Source organism: Pipistrellus kuhlii, unplaced genomic scaffold (genome assembly GCF_014108245.1).
Source record: "Pipistrellus kuhlii isolate mPipKuh1 unplaced genomic scaffold, mPipKuh1.p scaffold_m20_p_6, whole genome shotgun sequence".
In the NCBI taxonomy this organism is placed as follows: domain Eukaryota; kingdom Metazoa; phylum Chordata; class Mammalia; order Chiroptera; family Vespertilionidae; genus Pipistrellus; species Pipistrellus kuhlii.
Window position 1 is genome coordinate 44,326,284 of NW_023425562.1, and position 21,035 is coordinate 44,347,318.

Below are 21,035 nucleotides of genomic sequence, written 5' to 3' on the forward strand. Positions count from 1 at the left end.
TGCAAAAACAAAATACAAAAAATCTTGTCTCAAAACCAAGAGAGCTGATGTACATATCAATCTTTTTAGACTGAAAATATATATTCTATAAATCCAATGTAAAAATTGTAATGGCTTTTAAAAAACAGTAAGCTATTATTTTTACCCCAGTTCCACAAAAGAAGCCTTCAGGCTATCAAGAGGAGCATGAGACAATGAAAGCAGGGTCATTACATCTTCTAAGAATCCAACTAACAGTTTCCTGTCTTCTTCCTACAGAGGAAAAAAACTGATAATAAATTTCCAAGCAATCAAGTACAATTAAAACCGTAATTTATTATCTCTCATTAGAAAAATTTACCAAATAAGGGGAAAATATACTAATTTGGAAGCATTTTAATTAAAAAGTATTTATTAAGCATATCTATAATATAGTGCTAGGAAGACAAAGACTATCTTACTTCAAAGTTTTAGATCTGTGCTGTCCAATGTGGTAGCCACCTGCCCCATGTGATTATTCATATTTAAATTTAAATTAAAAATTAAGTGAAAGAAGGAATTCAGTGACTTAGTTGTACTGGCTACAATTCAAGAGCAGCTAACTTATTGGGTAGCTGAAATATAGACTAGTTCCATAATGCAGAAAGTTTTATTACACAATCTGGGTTTAGAACATAAAAAGGTATATTCTCTCATTAAAATTTATTTTTCCAATTTTAGTTCCCATTAATTTTAACTCTAAATACTTAAATATAAACTACTAAAACAGCTACCCCCTAATAGTAGAAAATCGATTTGCAAGAAATTATATTTGCAACATCTTAGTGGTAAGAAACTGCATGCTTGATGAAATATTGTTGTGTTCTGAAAAAAAATAGTTGCGTCCTTGATTGGAAAATAATTTATTGGAGTATATTTTTTAAAACTTTAACTATTATTTTAATAATCAGAAAATATTTGTATTTTTTCTTACACAGCACTGTATTAATAAACACATTTTTAAAAAGTAAGTCTGCTAAACAAGGAATGTTAAAAAACACACACACAACTATATGTTAAATTAACCTGAATCTGAAAGGAAAGGGGATTTGATATTCTATCAGAAAATATATAATAAATTAAAGTCAAGTTTTTTGTCATTAGGGATACCATTTTTTATTTATTTTTGTCATTAGGGATATAATAAATCAACAATAAACAGCTTCCAGAGGAAGACTAGATTATCACCTACTGTTTTTTTTCCTACGCAGTAGACAAATTTAGAATGAGGTAGTAGTAAAGAATCAATAAAAGTAATGACCAGCATGAATAAAGTTGGATGTCACAGTTTTAGATCACAACAGTCTACTTAGTGAAAAGTTTAGACTGACAAATCAGCATTAGAGCTACATTAAAATAGTGATTTCACTCATTTTTACTTTCCTATGTCAAGCAAAAAGTATACATAAATTTGTTAAATGAACTGAAAAAGTTAAGAGTGAAATAAGAGTTATAAACTACCACTCTGAGCATGGATTTTTTAATTTGAAATTTACTACAATCCTATTTCTCATTTTTAAAAGCTCAAAACAAGATATACTGTTTATGTATTTGATTCAAAATAGTTTTTGTTAACCAAAGCAAAAGGGCAGTGAATTACCCTAACAGAAAATTTTCTTTAGTAACAAAAATATTAACTGCTGGTATATGCTTCCTAAAACAAGTAACACTGGCAATCTATGATAGCTACCTCAATTACTTTTTTTTTTTTTTAAACAAACTAAGAAGTTATCTCTTCAGATATCTGGACTTCATATAGTGACTCAAAAGATATATCCTTATTCATTTATTCAACAAATCTATGGGCCTACTTACTCTGAGGCAAACCTTATACTTGGTACTTTATTATGTTTTAAAACACTATTTATGATCAAAATCAACATACAAACTTGTAGTGGTTAAACAAGAGAGAGAAAAATATTGACATCACACTTATGCTGAAACAGCTTCCAAAATTAAACAGAGAGGAGAATAGTATTCGTACAATTGTGCTTGGCATGTGCTAAGACTAAATCTCTATGAATTTAAGGACAGGAAGAAAGACCACATTATGAGGTAGTCTAAGAACTAGTGTAGAAAAGGAAAAGTTGAAAACAATACTGGCCAGCTGGCATGGCTCAGTGGTTAAGCGTCAACCTATGAACCAGGAGGTCACAGTCAGGGTTCGATTCCAGTCAGGGCACATGCCCAGATTGTATGCTTGATGCAAGAAGCAGCCGATCCATGATTCTCTCACATCATTGATGTTTCTATCTCTCTCCCTCTCCATTCCTCTCTCTCTCTAAAAAAAAAAGAAAAAAAAGAAAAAAAAATACTGTGCTACTTTAACAGAACTGGAGCTTCTATCGCAAGGTATTATGCAGATAATGTAGAACTATATTTTAATATTATAAGATGGTTCATATCTATTTTGGAAGAAGAGTGTAATAAATATAAATCACTGTACTTTGAATTCAAAAAGCAAAATAAATGTTATTTAAAAAATGAAAGAAATTTCAGGACAAAGGATTTTCCTTTTTGATTCTCACATTCTAATTTCCCAAAATGCTTTTATCCTGAGTCAATATTTTCACCTTACTAGTGGAACTTGCTTCACATTTAAAAATGACTGATATGCCTTAGTACACATCATGTGTGTGTTATTAACTTAAAACAATGTTAAGTAGTCTGTTATATTGGTGACAACCAATGAACCACACCTTCTGGTTCATGTCCTTGTTTAGGTCTTTCCTCTTAAATCTGGGCTGGGCTGATAAAAAATACTTTGATAAAACTTATGAGAGTACAGTATTCTATAGCATTTTCTAGTTTGCTTTACCTAATATGTGGTTCCTTTGTTTTGAAAATTCATCAACAGAAGGAAACTGCTAAATAAGTGCAATTTTACACTTCTAACAAAGTATAAAGAACACAATTTCTAAATTTTTATTCAATAGAGATTTTACTCTGAGACTTATTCAAATATGCTCTCCCACTATAAATAATAAATCGAATAAAATGAATAAATGCTTTGTTTTCCTTTATGGATAACATTTCACCTATACACATTTAAAATATAGTAATATTAAGTAACTAATAAAAAGTACTTCTACATTTTCCAGTAAAAAGATTTTTGCCCTTACCTGAATATAACACGTAAGAACTCCTGTTGCATAAATGGGGACGGTAGCTTTAGTGAGGACCCCATTTCCAGCTGAGGAATCTAAAATTATGAAAATAATTTTAAAAATTCTAGCATATTTTAAAAGCAAAGCAAAAAGTCACAATGTTAATTATATTTAAAGTTACAACTGGTTACAAGGCTTACAATATCATTACTTTGAAAAATAATTTTGATTAAAATATATTTACTGAGAGTTATAAAATGTAACTTACTACTTTTTACAGATTCATCAGCATAAACATTTTTAAAAATATATATTTTATTGATTTTTTTTTTTACAGAGAGGAAGAGAGAGTTAGAATCATCAAACAGCTGCCTCTTGCACATTCCCTACTGTGGATGTGCCCGCAACCAACGTACATGCCCTTGACCAGAATCGAACCTGAGACCTTTCAGTCCATAGGCCGATGCTCTATCTACTGAGCCAAACCGGTTTCGGCTCGAACTGGCAACCTCTTGGTGCCTGGGTCAATGCTCAACCACTGAGGCATACCAGCCGGGCTCTAGTTGGTACTTTTTTCTTTAAGAAAAAAAAAAAATTAGTTACCCTCTATTATTATTATTATTATTTAATTAATTTATTCATTTTTATTAAATTATTATCTGTGTTCATATTTTAACATTGCCCCCCCATACATACCCTCCCTCCCCAGAGTTTTGTGTCCATTGGTTGTACTTATATCATTAGCATAAACATTTTGATAGATGGGGGAAAAACTTTAATAACCAAAATGAGATGCTATACTCATTTCCATAATCAGAAATCAAGAGTTTTCTTTAAGAATCTCCCAAGTACTCATATAAGCAGTTCTTCATAAATTTGTAGGCTTTCAATCTGTAGTATTCAATGAAATGTAAAGGCACTCAGCTTAAAGGAGGTACCTAGATGTGTATTATTTAATCTGCTTCTAGATATGAGATTCTACCTAGTATCCAGTACTGGCCTAGTTCCAGAGTCCCTCTGGCATCCTCTAGTTCTAGTATATAGGGATTTTCAGCCAGGAATCAGGCTAATTAAAGCAGGGGAAATAGAGAATCACCCAACCACAGGAGAATGCCTTGTGACTATGTAAAGTGAGATTGTTTTTAAAATGTAGCACCTGTAGATGATTTCAAAGAAAGATTCTAGAGGTGATATGACAGTTACTGTTTATAACACCAATAGCTTGCTCTTGGGTATTGACCTTTAGGCAGTGTTTGGAATGCTTTATATTTACTTTTATGTACTAAAAATATTTTTTTCCTATTTTTATATGGTTTTAAATTCTCTTCAGAAACAAACTGAGTTGAAAAGGTATCTTACTTGACTTCTCTAAAGGAATTTTAGCAAAAAAGAAAGTTCAAAATTCATTATCAACTAGTATTTGAGATTTATTTATTATCTTGGTAAGAGTAATTTATTTTTCTTTACGGGAATATTGACATTGCTTGAGTAAGACTATGGTAGTTTAGTGGTAAATCTGAGGCGGGGAACATAAGTTAAATTTATAAGTATGCACTCTATATACAGGAGTTAGTAACCCACTTCTTATGTGAACAGCTAAACACTTACAGATAACTAATAATTATAAAAGCTGTGAGTTTCTAAAATATGTAAATATTCTTCATTAATTTATCATCAGAATTAATAATTAACTAAAAGATAATACCAACTATTAGTGATTTTCAACCAGTGTGCCACAAAAAAATTTAAGACAGCAATACCTAACTATTTGGTCAGAGGTACTGACTTCTTTTACTTAGGTTGTCAAATAAAAAAAAATGACAACAGCCAACACAACAATAGCCGAGATCTCGTTTGAATCAAAATTACACCTATCTTTTTTTTTTTTTTTTTTTTGCGTGTGTGTGTGTGTGTGTGTGTGTGTGTGTGTGTCAGACTGGCAAAACAATATTTTTTTAGGTGTGCTGCAGAATTTTAGTAATTAATTTATTTGTGCTATAAGATGAAACAGTTTGAAACCCTGGATGATGTGGTTTAGTTGGTTGAGCATTGTTTGGTCCACAGAGAGGTCGCTGGTTTGATTCCCTGTCAGGGTACATTTTTTGGTTGTGGAGTTGACCCCCAGAAGAGGGTGTGCAAGAGGCAGCTGACTGATGTTTCTCTCATTCCCTCTCCCTTCCTCTCTAAAATCAATACTTTTTTTTTTAAAGGTTGAAAATTGCTGATGTGTACATTTGAAAAAAGGGGAGAAGCACTATACTATACATATTTTTCCCCTAACATTTTCCATAATTTATTCCTAAAAACTAGAAAAATACATAGGGATGTAAGATTCACACATGAACAAGTTACTAGGCCAACAGTGCTACAACTAGACTTCTTAAGAAAGGTAAGTTGAAAACTATCAACAGAAGGGCTGGAGCTACCCATTTAAGCCTGTGGTTTCTTTAAAATATCAGATTAATTTCACTAGCACCTCATGAGGAGGATATTAAATGGCACACAGTTGTTGCCGGGACTGGTTTGGCTCAATGGATAGAGCGTCGGTTTGGGGACTGAAGGGTCCCGGATTCGATTCCTGTCAAGGGCATGTACCTTGGTTGTGGGCATATCCCCAGTAGGGGGTGTGCAAGAGGCAGCTGATTGATGACTCTCTCTCATTGATGTTTCTAACTCTCTATCTCTCTCCCTTCCTCTCTGTACAAAATCAATAAAATATATGAAAATAAATAAATAAATAAATAAATAAATAAATAAATAAATAAATGTCACACAGTTGTAAAAGGAAGAGCTCCATACTGTAAATTTTTCTTTTCAATTGTACTAGGTAGTTCATTTATACAATTTGCATATAATAAATATATAGTACTTTTTCTGAATAAAGAGATCCAATTGTTTCTAAAATTAATAACAAACTTACCAATGTTTTCTTCAGATAGTCTTAGAATCTCCTGGAACTGAGGTTTTACCTAAGCAATCCAAAGAAAAGACCCAAAAAAGTCTCAGGTTCATGGATCAGTTGATGAGTAAATAAATGATGTTTAATACTACTATATATTTATTTATTTTGCTTTATAGACCATTCATTCAAGTGTTCAGAAATGTAATCATTTTTAACAGGTTTAGGAAAAAAGAACAGTCAAGTTACTAAAAATAATACTTTAAGAGATAAAATATTTATAAAATCAATTCAGGTCAGCAAGTGTTTTCTGAAGAACTTTTAGTTTACTTCACTAAACTAATTTCCAAGATAATTTTAAAAGCTTGAAATTACCACCTCCTAAATTGAAACTGATGATAGAAGGGCTATTTAGGTAGATATTATATGATCAAAATTACTGAACAAAACATTTGCTCTACTTAGAAGGAATGAAAAGGAAATTGTATTCATTCAGGATATGCAACAAGTAACATACTCATCATGTGATATCCATCTGTTTAAATTAGTCTTTTATTTTAAATTCCTTGAAATTAAAATGTAAACATCAAATACTGAATTTCAATGAAATATTTTAAGTTAGAATTAATGATTGTTTCAATATTTTATTATTAACATTATCACTGATTTCAGTTTTCAGGTCGCTAAAGTAGACTTTTACTTGCTTTTGTTAAAAAAAAAAAAAGTAATTATTTCTTTGGAGATGCCAAACAGTTTTTGTCACTATTGACAACAGTAAAATCAAATTATATTTGATAATTAGATTCTAGTGAAAAATATAAAATAATCTTGTTTATTCTACAGTAACATCAAAGTCTGGTTTTCCCCTCTGATTGGCAGGTCAAGCATTAATTTACACATTCAGGTTAAACTGAGATGAAGACCCCTGTTTAAAGATTAATCTACAGTTCTATAAATGAAAAGATACTGAAGCAAATTCTTCATTTCACACATAAAAAGACTAAGGCCAGATAAATTATTATAGGTCACAAACAAAACAGGGACATAACTAATTTTCTGAATTTTGTCCAGTCAACTATACCAAACCGTTTTTGCTTTAATGTTTCAGAAACGACATATTTAATAGGAAAGAGCTGCACAAAATTCTTACCTTTTAAATGTCTTAACATTTGATTATAGCTACTGCATATTTTTGTTTTTATTAGGTCTCTAAAGAATTTGCTTAATAATATCCCATGAAGAAAAGTGGATTACCAGGATTAAAGAAGAAATTTATATCTAAGGACATGGACATTTTAATACCTAAAACTACAAAATAACCTGGGTAAGCAAACGTGACAAAAGTTACTTTTGTTAGTGACTGAAAACTGCAGCATTTATCTTAAGTTTCCATGCTAGTCTATGAGCTGCTTTCCACGATGTTTCCTATCTAAGGTGCTTTGGTTTTATAATCACCTGAGGTTTTGACTAAAGTGTACTGAGCAAAAAATTGTTTTCAATATCTGTGGTAGGTCAGAAGCATATTCAAAGGATTGATACTTTCTATGCTGAAACAGTGAGTAGATATTTTATCCAAATCTGGATACAAACTAAGTTTAGGCTAAATCATCTTCTGAAAATCAGATGTAAAGATAAGGATATTACCAACTAGAATTGTTTTTTACTATCATAATTTTCTAAGATAGTAAAAGATACTTAGACTACAGGAAGGGCTCATGCTCTTATTTACTCTTTTATAGCATTAATTAACACATTACATTTTTATGGATCTTGCATATAAGAAAATATGGAATACAAGTTTTTACCTTAGTGTTTGTAAAAATTTTGCCAAATGTCCGGCAAAGGCGCCAGAAAAATCTGGAGAATTCATGGACACAGGCAGTTGAAGTAACATTAATTTTGCCAACTATTTCTATAAGTTGTGGCAACCTGAATATGAAAGGAAAGAAAAATAGGCAGGGGATACATATAAATTACTGTTTCCTTGCCAATTTCTGAAACAATGCAATCTTACAACCTCTGCTGTTTTGGTTTTCATAGGCAGTAAAGTTGGAAAACAAAGGAGTTGTTTGAGACCCTATGAAAAGGTCTTAAGTTTTCATTCTACTCTATAAACTTCTTAAAATAAAATTTAACTGCTTATCATAAAATATATGGAACTCTGGTAGAATTCTGAATATGGAGTAAATGTTTGAGACTCAAATCAATGAATTTTAATGCTTCACATAAGAAGTTTGCTACTGTGGCATCCATTTTAGCCTCAAAAATGAGAAGTCTGGATGTAGTTTAAAATCCATCATCACCATTAATCAACAAGGCAGAAGACAGATTCTTTTGATATAACACAGTAGCACTATCTTTGTAGATACAATCACTACCCATCCAGTGGTGTAAATCTCCTCTCCTAAACAAGTTTACCATAGACGCTGCCAAGTTAGATTTTGTTCTATTTTTTTATATTTTGTTATATTTTCTATAACAAAAGGGCCAAGCTAAATATAGTAAGCTATCTTTCAATCAACTGAATGAGTTTTAACCAAATGATTTTGAAGGTGGGAACTTACAATTGATTGACAACCCACAGTAAACTCTCCCAGCCTGTTGTACCCTCGTGTTCCAGCTGGTAATCATAAAGTTGTAGTAGCACTGCCAATTGTTCACGACTTCCAATAATAGTAGACACGTCTTGAAGGGGTGATATAGGCCGGGGGAACCGTGTCACTACAAATAATAAAAGCAAATTACATCATGCAGAAAATGGCAGTTTGGGAAGTTAGCTATTCTGTCAAAAGAAAAATAAAGTTCTACCTCCTAATTTTATTTGGCTTATTATAAACTTTACTAAGATAAATTAATGAAATCATTTTTAGATAAAAATTTTAGTCACACTTTTTAATCTCAAAGTTAAGACTTTATGAAACGAAATAATTATAAATGAATATTGTAATGAGTTAGTTTGCTAATGAGTAAAATTTCACTTTAGGTTAAATTAAAATTGGACCAGTGATAAGATCTTAGCTAAATAGGGATTTAAATTTGTTATAAAAGATAGAAATACTTGTAATTCCACCAGATTGTTTATGCCAAAGGAATAGTAAATATGATAAGATACTTCCTTTGGGGAGTAATAAATTAATAGGTTAATAGCAGGGAAAAAATTGTTTAATACCAGAGAATAATAATATAAAATACATTAAAGCTTCAGCTGAACCGATTTCATAAGTATTTAATCTCTATTACTAAATGCTTTGTTTAAAAAAATTTCAATATTTGATAAACATTAAGTTAATAAAAAGTACAAAAAACCAATAACCAGTAAAATAAGGCATAATGTACTATAAATATAACTAGGGTCTTATGTATATACTTTTAAAATTATGTAAATAAAACATGAATATACACTAGTCTATTTTAAAGTTTGGACTTTTGGGTTGATCTTATAGATCATAAATAGATCCCAGGTTATTAAGAAAACACTTCTTGAATGGTTAGTGAGTAACGCAAGCCAACAGCTCATTAACTGTTGGTCAGAAAGTCCTAATGGCCCAACAACTTCTGCACAGAGGCTGACACCCAATAAAGATACAAATAAGGGTGCAGCATTTTCTCAAAACATATCAATGGTTCATGATAATTAAAATTAAGAAAACACGAAATACACTTAATTTTTAAGATGCTCAAAGGCAATAGTAAGATATTATTATCTGTCTATGGTATGCAAGGTTTCCAACAATACATTAAGTACAGATAAAGTTTATCCCTTGCTAGCTGAACTCTCCCATTTGCTACTGTAATACACAAACAAATAGTTTGAGTAACATGGTATTCCTCACTATCTGAGGTCTCTGCTTTAATTTTCAGGACCTCAACCCAGGAATCAATTAGACTTGGTAAGTAATATTTGTACTTCATATTTTTACATCATGTCAAAGGACATTTGATATAATTTCAAACCATTGGTTACAATCTGTTATAATACAATGGAATGTTATTTTTTTAAAAAGTGACAAATTATTGGAAAATAATGGAACAATGAAAAGGAAAACAGATATAGTCAAGACTTACTGTAGAGAGAAAGAAAAAGAGGAAATTAAAAGGACAGGAAAGTCCCTAAGCAGATGAACTGCCTTACTGAGTGAGGGGCAGAACCTGAAAAGGCCAGCTGTGAGTGCCTTAGGAAGACTAGTCTTAAAAGTTTGAATTTCCATCCTCAATAATATCACTTAAATATATTCAAATCTACTCTATTCATTCTCAATTTTCCAAGTAAAACTGACATTCCACAGCATACACTATTTTTATGTTGTGTTTTCTGTATCATTGGACACACTTCTTTATATCTGTAAGAATATAGGTAACCCACACTTTCTTGTTAATCTGAAAAGTTCAATTCTAAAAAAGTTTAAGGGGGGGCAATGGTAAGATATGTACATAGATAATAATTTAATTAAAAAAATAAAAAAATAAAAAAGTTTAAGAGTCTGTTGCTAATCTCAATGTTACATTCTTCTGTCTATCAGAAGGCAGTAAGGAACATTGATAATTTCACAAATCTGAAAAAGCTGAGAAGGAGCTCATAAATAGTAATAGCTGTCTATAACCGTTTAGCCTGGAGGATAGGTGCAGTGGGGTTAATTAGTGCCATTGATCAAAGGTCACTTACTCATTAGCTGGACACAGATAAGAAAATACTGGCTTTTGCTATCAATTTCACATATTTCTGAAAACAGATCATATTCCTTCTTTGGGGGGGAAAAAAAAGAGAGAATTCTGCTGCATATGCTTACATTCTTTACAAGGACATAGTAGGAAAGAGTAACACATTTTCTTTTCCCTAAATAAGATGAAACAGCCGAAACTTGTTTGGCTCAGTGGATAGAGAGCGTCGGCCTGTGAACTGAAAGGTCCCAGGTTCGATTCCGGTCAAGGGCATGTACCTTGGTTGCGGGCACATCCCCGGTGGGGAGTGTGCGGGAGGCAGCTGATCGATGTCTCTCTCATCGATGTTTCTAGCTCTCTATCCCTCTCTCCTTCCTCTCTGTAAAAAATCAATAAAATATATTTTTTTAAAAATAAATAAGATGAAACAGCTGGGGAAGAAAAAAGATAAAGTGGAAATCAAAAGCTTCATAAACTGACACTCAAACATAAACTGGCAGTATTAAGTAGATCTTTTTATTGATTCAGCTCTATTAATAAAAGAAAATACTTATTTCAGTCACCAAAAAAAGGTTATAAAAGGATTATAGATTATGAATAAAAAGTATAACATAATACCATGAAGCTTATCCATAAAAGATGAAGACATATGACCGCAAATTCCACACAGACTTATAATACATTTTAGTAAGTATTCTGCCATATAAAGTGATTTTAAAAATTTTAGTCAAAAGCAATTCTTTGGGGAGTGAAGCTATTAATACCCTGCATCTTCCTTCCACAATTTCGGTTCAGTACCTTCTATCTGTGGCACTTCACCATGAAGCTTGGCTTTGCTGGAGAAAGGGGCATTCTGCAGCACGAATGCAAAGAGAGATGGGATCAAGGACTGCAAGGCAGAAAGATACATGTGGAGCTTATGTTCATCCAGCCCATGTTCGCCTTCCTGAAACATAAGGAGGGGAAAGCTCATTTTAGTCTTTTGAAATTACATATTTATGATGCTCTTCCTTTCTGTGGCAAATAATAAAACATTTAAGGACCTGTATACTAGATTCATAGCATAACATCTAATGGAGAGGTTCACTAATCATAATTTCTCTTAAGTATGTGAAAGTATGAAAAAGCATAGAAGTAACAGAATCTTTTACATGGAAAACTTTAGGGTGAACATAAATCATTTCTATTAGTATGATCTTCTCTTACAGTTTTTTTTTTTTTAAAGAGGGCCTTATTTATTTTTTTCATTTTATTAAGTCTGTATAAAGAAACTAAAGTGAGCCACAGGAATCATTTTCAATGCTCAATGGATAAACTTACAGCAGTGCTTGCTACTTTCCCTCTCCTACTTACTATAAAATTCAGTGACATCTGTATTTGACAGCATTGAAAGCATTTTAAAACAAGTGAACACACAGAAGAAATTTCAAAAAGAAAAAAAGAGATAACAGAAAGAAAAAAAGAGTAAGGAGGTTCAGTATATAACATTTAATCAAATATTTCACTCTAGTTGTTTACTTATAGTTTTGCTTTAATACTCATTCAGAATTTACAGGAAAAAGTTTGATTTTAAATTATATGTACATTTATATATTCAACTACATAGCAGTTATAATGCTTTATGTAAGAGCCTTTATAGATCCTTTAAAATTTGGGGGTAGAAAGGGCAAGAGTTGGAAGTCAAAGATGTCTATTAGATCCTTGTTCCGTCATTTTACAGCTGTGTAACACAAGTTACTTAAACACCTAGTTTCCTCACAAAAACCAAAATACAATTCAAAGAGCTATGGGAATGAAATAATATCCTATATAATAAAGAGATAATATGCAAATGGTCGTCGTGCCTTCGCACCGGGGCCTGAGGACCTGAGGCCGGACCAGGGAACCTGAGACTGTGCCCCACCCCAGCAGGGTTTGATAGGGGACCTGAGGCTGTGCCCCCTGCCCTGTGGGGCTTGATGGGGGTGGGGCCAGCTGGGTCTTGCAAGATTTCAAGGTGTACGTGGGTGGGCATGGACTTGACTCTGGATCCCGGAGCACACCTCAAACTGACAGAGGGAAATTTTCATATACATTTTACTAATTTTCTTTCATCTCTGACACTTCTATTATAGAGAAAGGGAAAATAGCAATATTAAAATATTCCCTCTAATTAATTCCCTTTTAATGTGCACAAATTTCATGGCCTGGTCCACTAGTATTGTATATATAAAGTATATAACTTAATGGCATATGATATGCATTAAAGAAATGCTTGTTTTTTTTCTAGACTTCAATATAAACTTTTAGTATAAAAAATAGAAGAGTTTCTATTATTTCAACTTTTCAATTATATTACTTGGAAAGAATGAAAAGTTCATTTTAAAAGGTGAGGAAATGAACAACTGCAGTGTAATAAACACAGTTAAAGCATTTTGTCATTATGTGAAGAAGAAAGCTCCAGAGACTAATTTTTTAGTTATCTCTGCATTTTGGGACTGGACATGATCCTTTAAAATATTTTCAGTCTTCAGAAAAGAATAGGAAGAGCCAGCTTTCTGAATCATGTATTAGCAAACTCAGATCATGTCTTCTCTCCTCTAGCTTTAGCAGAGAAGAACTTCCTCAAATCTCCCCAGGCTCCAGTCCAACAGAATCTTTAACTGGTAATTTATTAGAATGTTCAGCTAAGTGGTACTTTCTGTCTTTGCTTTCCAAGATTATATTAAGATGCTTTAGAACACACCTTTTAAATTTCTATAAACTACATAAACAAAGAGAATGATTACCCTGAGAAGTTTTTCAATCTTGCTCAGCAATGTAGGTATAAGATGAGACTGTAAATTTTCAAGTTCTGTAGTCCAGGCAGCATAAGCTGGTAAAAATACTTGATGTGTTGCACTAACTACTCTTTCTGAGGGATCACCCAAGGCTGACAGCAACAATTCAAAACCCTGCCAAAACAACAACAAAAAACAAAAAGCAGGCAAAATGTAGATTTTTTAAAAAAAGAATAAACTTAAAAAAATAACTCGATAAAAAGTAATAAGTACACATTGCAGTACATTTAGGGAACATTTAAAGAAAGAAAGCCATCCATAATCCCACCCTTCCCATTTTCTTTAAAGGAAATGCCATGTATAAATTGAGGAGAGAGGTGGTAAACATGCATGCTTGTTGCCGGTTTCCTGTATAAACGAATCACAGCATTCTTTCTTCTGAATTGCAGAACTGAAACCAGGCTGGTTATAGTGGACATAATTGCCCTCACTACTATAGATTATAGGGTAACTGAATCAGATTTGAAATATTATCTGGAATTTTAAAACAAAGTACATGGGTTCAATCTGAAAAACACACCTGTTGATATTTGTCTGGATCATCAATGTATCCCATAATGATACCAAGGCTTTTGATCACAGCTTCCCTTACCAAATCTGCCTTATCTTCCATTAACATTTGTTGCAACATTGAAAGAACCAAGGAGCTACGAATTTCTTTCTGAAAATAAAAAGAGGTTTTTGCTATTTACTTACATCAGCAGCAGAAAAATAGGAAAAATGACAGATATCCACATATTCAAAATGCGAATTCAATATATATTAACATTTTCCTATGTTTGTTTCAAGTCTTCATTTTTAAAGAGATAGAACATTACGAGTAGAGCTAAAGTATCACTCTCCTCTACCCTCTCCCACCTTCTTCTAGCCTCCAGCTCTAAAGGTAGCAGCATCTATCCTGAATTTAGTATTAATCATCTCCCAGCATATTTTATATCTTTGCTAAATAGTGCAAACCCTTAGAGCACATTGTAGCAGGCATTTCTGGCAAATCACCAAAGTCAACATTCTGCTATAAATGGACAGTGAGTCTTCTATCACTACCTATTCAAATCAGAGAAAAGTGTTGAAAGTTACAAAAATCACTCTGGCAATTAAAGCATTTGGCTGGCGTAGGGAATGTGAAAACATTATAAAATCCTTGTGTTCCTATTTTTAAAGAACTGAGAAAAAAATTCAAACAGGATAGTTAAATATGAGAGTAAACTGGAAAAGTACTTTAACAAGAATTGCATTGCTATTCTCAGATGCTACTATTTAATATAATGCCAACCACTCCTGTGTCTTAATTTCACGTAATTTTTTTCCTCACAGTTAAAAAATGTTAACTGTTTAGCCTAATTAATGGCTGAAGATAGAATGAAGTTATCACTATACAAAGTCTTGCCTTCCCTTTCCTTCTTTGTACCATTATTGTATTATAACTTGATCGATTTATAACAATTCTTTAAACCTAAACTTGTTCAGGTTCTTTTTACATATAATGGTTAGAATAAAATAAAAATAAAAGATGTGACCATTTCCATAAATTTATAGTGTGATTTGGTATGCAGAGCAAAGTCTGACATTTTTAAATGACTTAGTTTTTGTTTTGACTTTTTAGAAACAAAAATATATGGAATTTTAGCAAATTTTAGTCCCATTGAGGTTGGTGAATATGCCTTCAGGTATAGCCTTGTTTATTTATCCTTTAGGCTAAAAATTGTTCCCACCCCCAATATCAGTCTAAATATTGGTTTAAAATTAGCTTTTTATTTAGTATCAGCATGGGCAATGGGACCGAGGGTATGTGCTTCACACTGATCTAGGCTGAGGTCAACTGTGGCATTTAGTTTCAGGATGCCCCAGGAAACTCACAGGACAAGTCAAGAGAGATTTTACATGACCAGTTACAGTGTGATATAAGGCCAGTGCAGATCCATGGAGGAAACTTAAGTCTATTATTAATACTGCTTAGCATTCTAATATTAGGAGCAGTGTGGAACAGCTTCCTTATCCTTTGCAAGCATGTGATGTTCACCTTTATCTTGAAACTATAAATAATAGAATGCTCAAACTCACTCAAATATAACTATCTATATGACTTATCACAATAATATAATAGTTTTTTCCTATAAGATAAACATTAAAAATTTTTCTTTTCTTTTTTTAAAAATTTTTCATTATGCCTAGTTCCTGGTGAATAACTCCAAGGTACTGTTGATAGGAGTATGAATCTATGCTATCTTGCTTGGGGTCAATTTAACACTGTCAAAATAAAAAATGCAAATGCTGAAAGCAGCAAGATGCAGAGCTATTAACAGTATGAGAAATTTTTAAAATGCATAGATACCCAAGCAAAAACCTATAAACAGAGTTTACTATTGGGGATACAGAACACTTTATATTATATAATTAATTTTGGATAAGAAAACTTTAAAGAATATAAAAATTATAAAGCTGGTAAAAGCATAAATATTTATTTTCTGTAAGTAATAATTATAAAGTATTAACACTAGATAGATATCTCTGGAGAAGATGACTAGGGGCCATAGAGGGGAGTCTTTTGTTTTCATTTTATTTTTTTCTATACTGCATAACTATTTTTAACAACAAAAATACATTGATACTGATCAACACTACGGACTACTCTTTTTCCTTTCCATATTTTTCTTAACAAAAAAACATTAAATTTCACTTTTTAGAAAACAATTGTTTGACTATTGGTTTCTCACACTTTACTAAAGGATTTGTTAACAGTAAATGCAGAGTTATCACTATACAAATTCTTTCTCTTCCTTCCATAAATAGCTCATCATTGTATAATTCCACTGTTGTATACTTTATAAAGAACAAGTTTCAAAAATGACCCTTTAAGACAGGAGTCTTGGCTTGGGTATCTGTGGATTTTAAAAATGGTGAGGAATACAATCATTACCAGTACATTTGGGTGTCAATGCCTTAATTAGTGTTAATGCACTGGCACTGTTTCCCATTATAACTTTTGCACCAACCGTGTAAATGTCAACATAGAGAACAAGACAAAACATGTTTTAATATTATTATAAAAATTATTTTCTCTTGATGGACTTCTTTGAAAGAATGTCAAGTGACCCCTCAGAGTCCTCAGACCTGTTGATACAATTGAATTTATTTACATTCATGCAAAATCAGTGGCTAATGTGCCTGTCTACAATGCCATATTATATCAATGTAACCCTTTTCTTTTTGACTCATCTTTTTCTTTTATTAGGACAGCATGCCCAAGGAGAATTTGGATTTAAATGTATAAGACACTTGCAGAAAGGTTTCTCTATTATTTAAAAGGAAAAAACATTTGGAAGAAGAAAATGACAATTCTTACAGGAAGGTAAGGTGCCAAAGCTCCACAGGATTCTGCCACAAGCAGTCGTCTTTCTGGGTATTTGTGATTAATCTAGAGAAAAAGCACACCAAGCATAAACAACATATTCTCCCTTCCTCCAAAAGAGCATTATTTTTCATCATAAATCCTGTTAAAAATATTCAATACAATAAAACTTTTCTTTTCCACTCTGGGAATCCCTGTGTATACCTGGATCAGGAATAAGAGAATCAGGGAAAGACTAAAAAACGAGGTCACAGGTGTTATCTGTTAAAGAAAAAAACGATAAAGCAAAGGTGAAAATTTGCCAAGGTGTCTACTTGTGGGCTTGCCAAAGATTAGGCTTTCCTTAGGATGGTGGGGACAACTTTCTCTTTCCCTACAAACATTGGTATATTTGGAAAACCCAGCTTCTAAATAATATAGATACTAGAGGCCCAGTGCACAGATTCGTGCACCAATGGGGTCCCTTGGCCTGGCCTGTGCCCTCTTGCAATCCAGGATCCCTTGGGGGACGTTGGACTGCCTGTTTTGGTCCGATCCCTGCAGGCCAGGCCGAGGGACCCCAGTGTTGCATGAATCTGTGCACTGAGCCTCTAGTATGCACATAAGATCATTGGTTAATCTCTTCCTGCCCTCCCCTCTCCTCTTTTCCTTTATTGTGGTGGTAGTTGTACAATTCTGTGAATATACTAAAATCCACTGAATTGTACATGTAGAATGGGTAAATTATACAGCATATGAATTGTACTTAAAAACTTAAACTTAAAAGTGAAAACTTAAAAAGTGAAAAATTGCTGAGGCAGAAGAGGCTCCACTGCGCTCACCAGCCATGAGCCCAGCTTCTGGCTGAGCAGCACTGACCCTGTGGGAGCACACTGACCACCAGGGGGTGGTTCCTATGTTGAGCGTCTGCCCCCTGTGGTCAGTGTGCATTATAGTGACCGGTCATCCCACTGTTTGGTTGATTTGCATATTAGCCTTTTATTATATAGGATAGCTTATCCTCTCTAATAAAGACGAAATATGCTAATTGACTCTCACAGCCTCACAAAGATGGTGGTGCTCACAGCAGAAGAGGTGTGATGGGTGCGTTGCTTTCCCCTGATCGCTGGGTCGCTTCCCACTCCTAAGGGCTCCCAGTCTTGAGAGGGGGCAGGCCAGGCTGAGGGATCCTCTCCTCTTCCAGTGCATGAATTTTCATGCATTGGGCCTCTAGTAACACTATAAAACACTATACCATTGATTTGTTTAGCCTTATCTTTTTCTTTTTTTTTTTAAATATATTTTATTGATTTTTTACAGAGAGGAAGGGAGAGAGATAGAGAGCTAGAAATGTCGATGAGAGAGAAACATCGACCGGCTGCCTCTTGTACACCCCCCACCGGGAATGTGCCCACAACCAAAGTACATGCCCTTGACCGGAATCGAACCCGGGACATTTCAGTCTGCAGACCAACGCTCTACCACTGAGCCAAACCGGTTTCGGCTGTTTACCCTTATCTTTATCACAACAATGTCTTTGTGTTTATTTCCCCATTGTATCCAAAAGCACTACAACAGTACCCGGCCCTGGAACTAGTCTTTCTTAAATATTTGGTGGGAGAATGAATACTGCAAAGCACCCCAGAGCATTCTTAAGCACTATTAAATCACAGTGCTGGGTTACCGGTATACAAATAACACAATTCATATCCCATGTATTTCCTAATGGCATTTAAAAAAGAAGATATGAACATTTATGATAAACTGGAATAGCTAGAGAAACACCCAATAGGTACTATTATTATTTTAAAATATATTTTCATTGATTTTGGAGAGGAAGGGCGAGGGAGAGATAGAAACATCAGCGATGAGAGAGAACCATTGATTGGCTGCCTCCTGCATGCCCCCTACTGGAGATCAAGCCCACTACCAGGGCATGTGCCCTCGACCGGAAGTGAACCTGGGACCTTTTAAGAAGCAGGCTGATGCCCTAGCCACTAAGCCAAACCTCCTAGGGCAAACCCAACAGATTTACCTGTTCCCAACACTGTGGTAAAAGTTCAGCTTCTACACGCGTTGGTCCAACATGACGTGCAAATGCCACACAACCCGTCAGTATCATTTGCCTGAAAATAACACAAATAAATAAAAATATTTTTCTTTAGAAAGTACAACTAGGACTAACGGTAAAAACAAGTCAGCTCTGTAATTCACATGAAGTACAATATTTTGTATAATCAAAATAGACATTTCCAACAATGGACTAGACTCCATCAAGAATGAGTTCCTTAAGATGCCTGCCCCTACTAGTGGCCACACCATCTGTGAGACATGTTGTGAAGGGCCCTCTATTGGTGTGAAGCTGAAACTCATAACCTCCTAAATTAACTTTCTGTATGTACATTCTGCGAGTATTCTAGTATGTTCAATGCTTCAGCTCCTACTGAACTTTAGTTTTTAGCCACTAAAACTATCAGTGATTATCCAGCCCCCACCCCCCCCAGTATTTCTATGATAAAGACTATGGATTCATATTAGTAAAATGGTAGTTATCTAATCAGAATTTTTGGTACTACACCAAAGATAACTGGAAGATAGCTTCTGACATGGCTCCTGATGATGTCCATCTCCTGACATCCACATCTTTGTGTAATCCCAATTTCCTTGAGTTGCAGAATGTACTTAAGAATTTGCTTTTAGCCGAGACCAGTTTGGCTCAGTGGATAGAGCGTCGGCTTGGGGACTGAAGGGTCCCGGGTTCAGCTTCTACACGCGTTGGTCCAACATGACGGGCATGTACCTTGGTTGCGGGCACATCCCCAGTAGGGGGAGTGCAAGAGGCAGCTGATCGATGACTCTCTCTCATCGATGTTTCTAACTTGCTATCTCTCTCCCTTTCTCTCTGTACAAAATCAATAAAATATATATATATATATATATATATATATATATATATATGTGTGTGTGTGTGTGTGTGTGTGTGTGTGTGTGTGTATATATATATATATATATATATATATATATATATAAAGAATTTGCTTTTAATAGAAAGAACAATGGCCAAAGTGATGGATATGATTCCAGAGATTAGGTTACAAAAGTCTATGGTGTCCATCTGGTGTGTGTCTTAGTTGCCTTCTTACTGGCATGCTTTAATGAAGTATGCTGCCTTTTGGAGGCCTTTGTGGCAAGGAATTGAAGGCAGCCTTTCACCAAAAACCAGTGAGGAACTGAGACTCTCAGTCCAAATCCATGAGAAACTGAATCCTGCCAACAGCCAATCATGTGAGTGAACTTAGAAGCAAATCCTGCCAAAATCGGTTTGGCTCAGTGGATAGAGCATCGGCCTGCAGACTGAAAAGTCCCAGGTTCGATTCCAGTCAAGGGCATGTACCTTGGTTGCAGGCACATCCCCAGTAGGGGGTGTACAAGAGGCAGCTGATCGATGATTCTCTCTCATCGATATTTCTAACTCTCTATCCCTCTCTCTTCCTCTCTGTAAAAAATCAATAAAATATTTTTTTTTCAAAAAGCAAATACTTCCTCAGTTAAGACTTGAGATGACTATATCTCCAGCCAATACCTTAATTACAGCTTTATAAGAGACCCTGAAGCAGAGAACCCAAATTAACTGACCTGCAAAGTTATATTATAAAAATGAGTTTATTTGAAACTACTTTCTTTTGGGGTAATCTTTTTACAGAAAAATATATAAATAACTTGAACATAAAGAGTATAAAACTTTAAATAAGATTTTTCTCTTTAGAATGAAGTTCCATTTTAAAATAACTTTAAGTGAAGAAATGGCAGTTTTTTCACTTTTGATTATCTAAGACACCAAAAACGTAAAAACTGATGGGGAAAAAAGTAGGATTTAAATAGATGTTTAAAGTATCCAACTTTTCGGAAAACCAAAATAGAATGTTTAATTCATATTAACTTTAAAATCAGCACATTGAGCCCAAACATTGCTCACTGCTGTTTCTCAAAAACATCAATTTAACACAGGAGAATGATTTTAAATTTCTATTTAGTTTAGCAAAAATAGCTATAACTCCAATGTTGAGGAAATTAATGACAAAGAACATCTGGATAAAATGAGAGAACTGTTGAGCCAGTATATCTTCATTATATATTACAGCTTCTTCTCACCACAACTTTGTAATAACCTCATTCCCACTTATAATTATACTAGTAGCCCAGTG

General features: G+C 33.7%; 1 protein-coding gene across 5 annotated transcripts in view; it reads right to left on the reverse strand.

The window, feature by feature from the left end:
- RELCH (RAB11 binding and LisH domain, coiled-coil and HEAT repeat containing) overlaps positions 1-21,035 on the reverse strand; it is a 101,226-nt gene that overhangs the window by 22,602 nt on the left and 57,589 nt on the right. For all 5 annotated transcript variants that reach the window (XR_004984279.2, XR_006740324.1, XM_036417680.2 and 2 more), the window contains exons 12-21: positions 18,866-18,956; positions 16,846-16,917; positions 14,023-14,163; positions 13,452-13,616; positions 11,482-11,629; positions 8,589-8,745; positions 7,830-7,953; positions 6,046-6,094; positions 3,141-3,220; positions 146-252 (exon numbers count right to left, since the gene is read on the reverse strand). Coding sequence is in view for 3 of the 5 variants with exons in the window: in XM_036417680.2 (XP_036273573.1) it covers positions 146-252; positions 3,141-3,220; positions 6,046-6,094; positions 7,830-7,953; positions 8,589-8,745; positions 11,482-11,629; positions 13,452-13,616; positions 14,023-14,163; positions 16,846-16,917; positions 18,866-18,956 (1,134 nt within the window). In the remaining 2 variants the exon portion in view is untranslated. The remainder of the gene's footprint in view (positions 1-145; positions 253-3,140; positions 3,221-6,045; positions 6,095-7,829; positions 7,954-8,588; positions 8,746-11,481; positions 11,630-13,451; positions 13,617-14,022; positions 14,164-16,845; positions 16,918-18,865; positions 18,957-21,035) is intronic.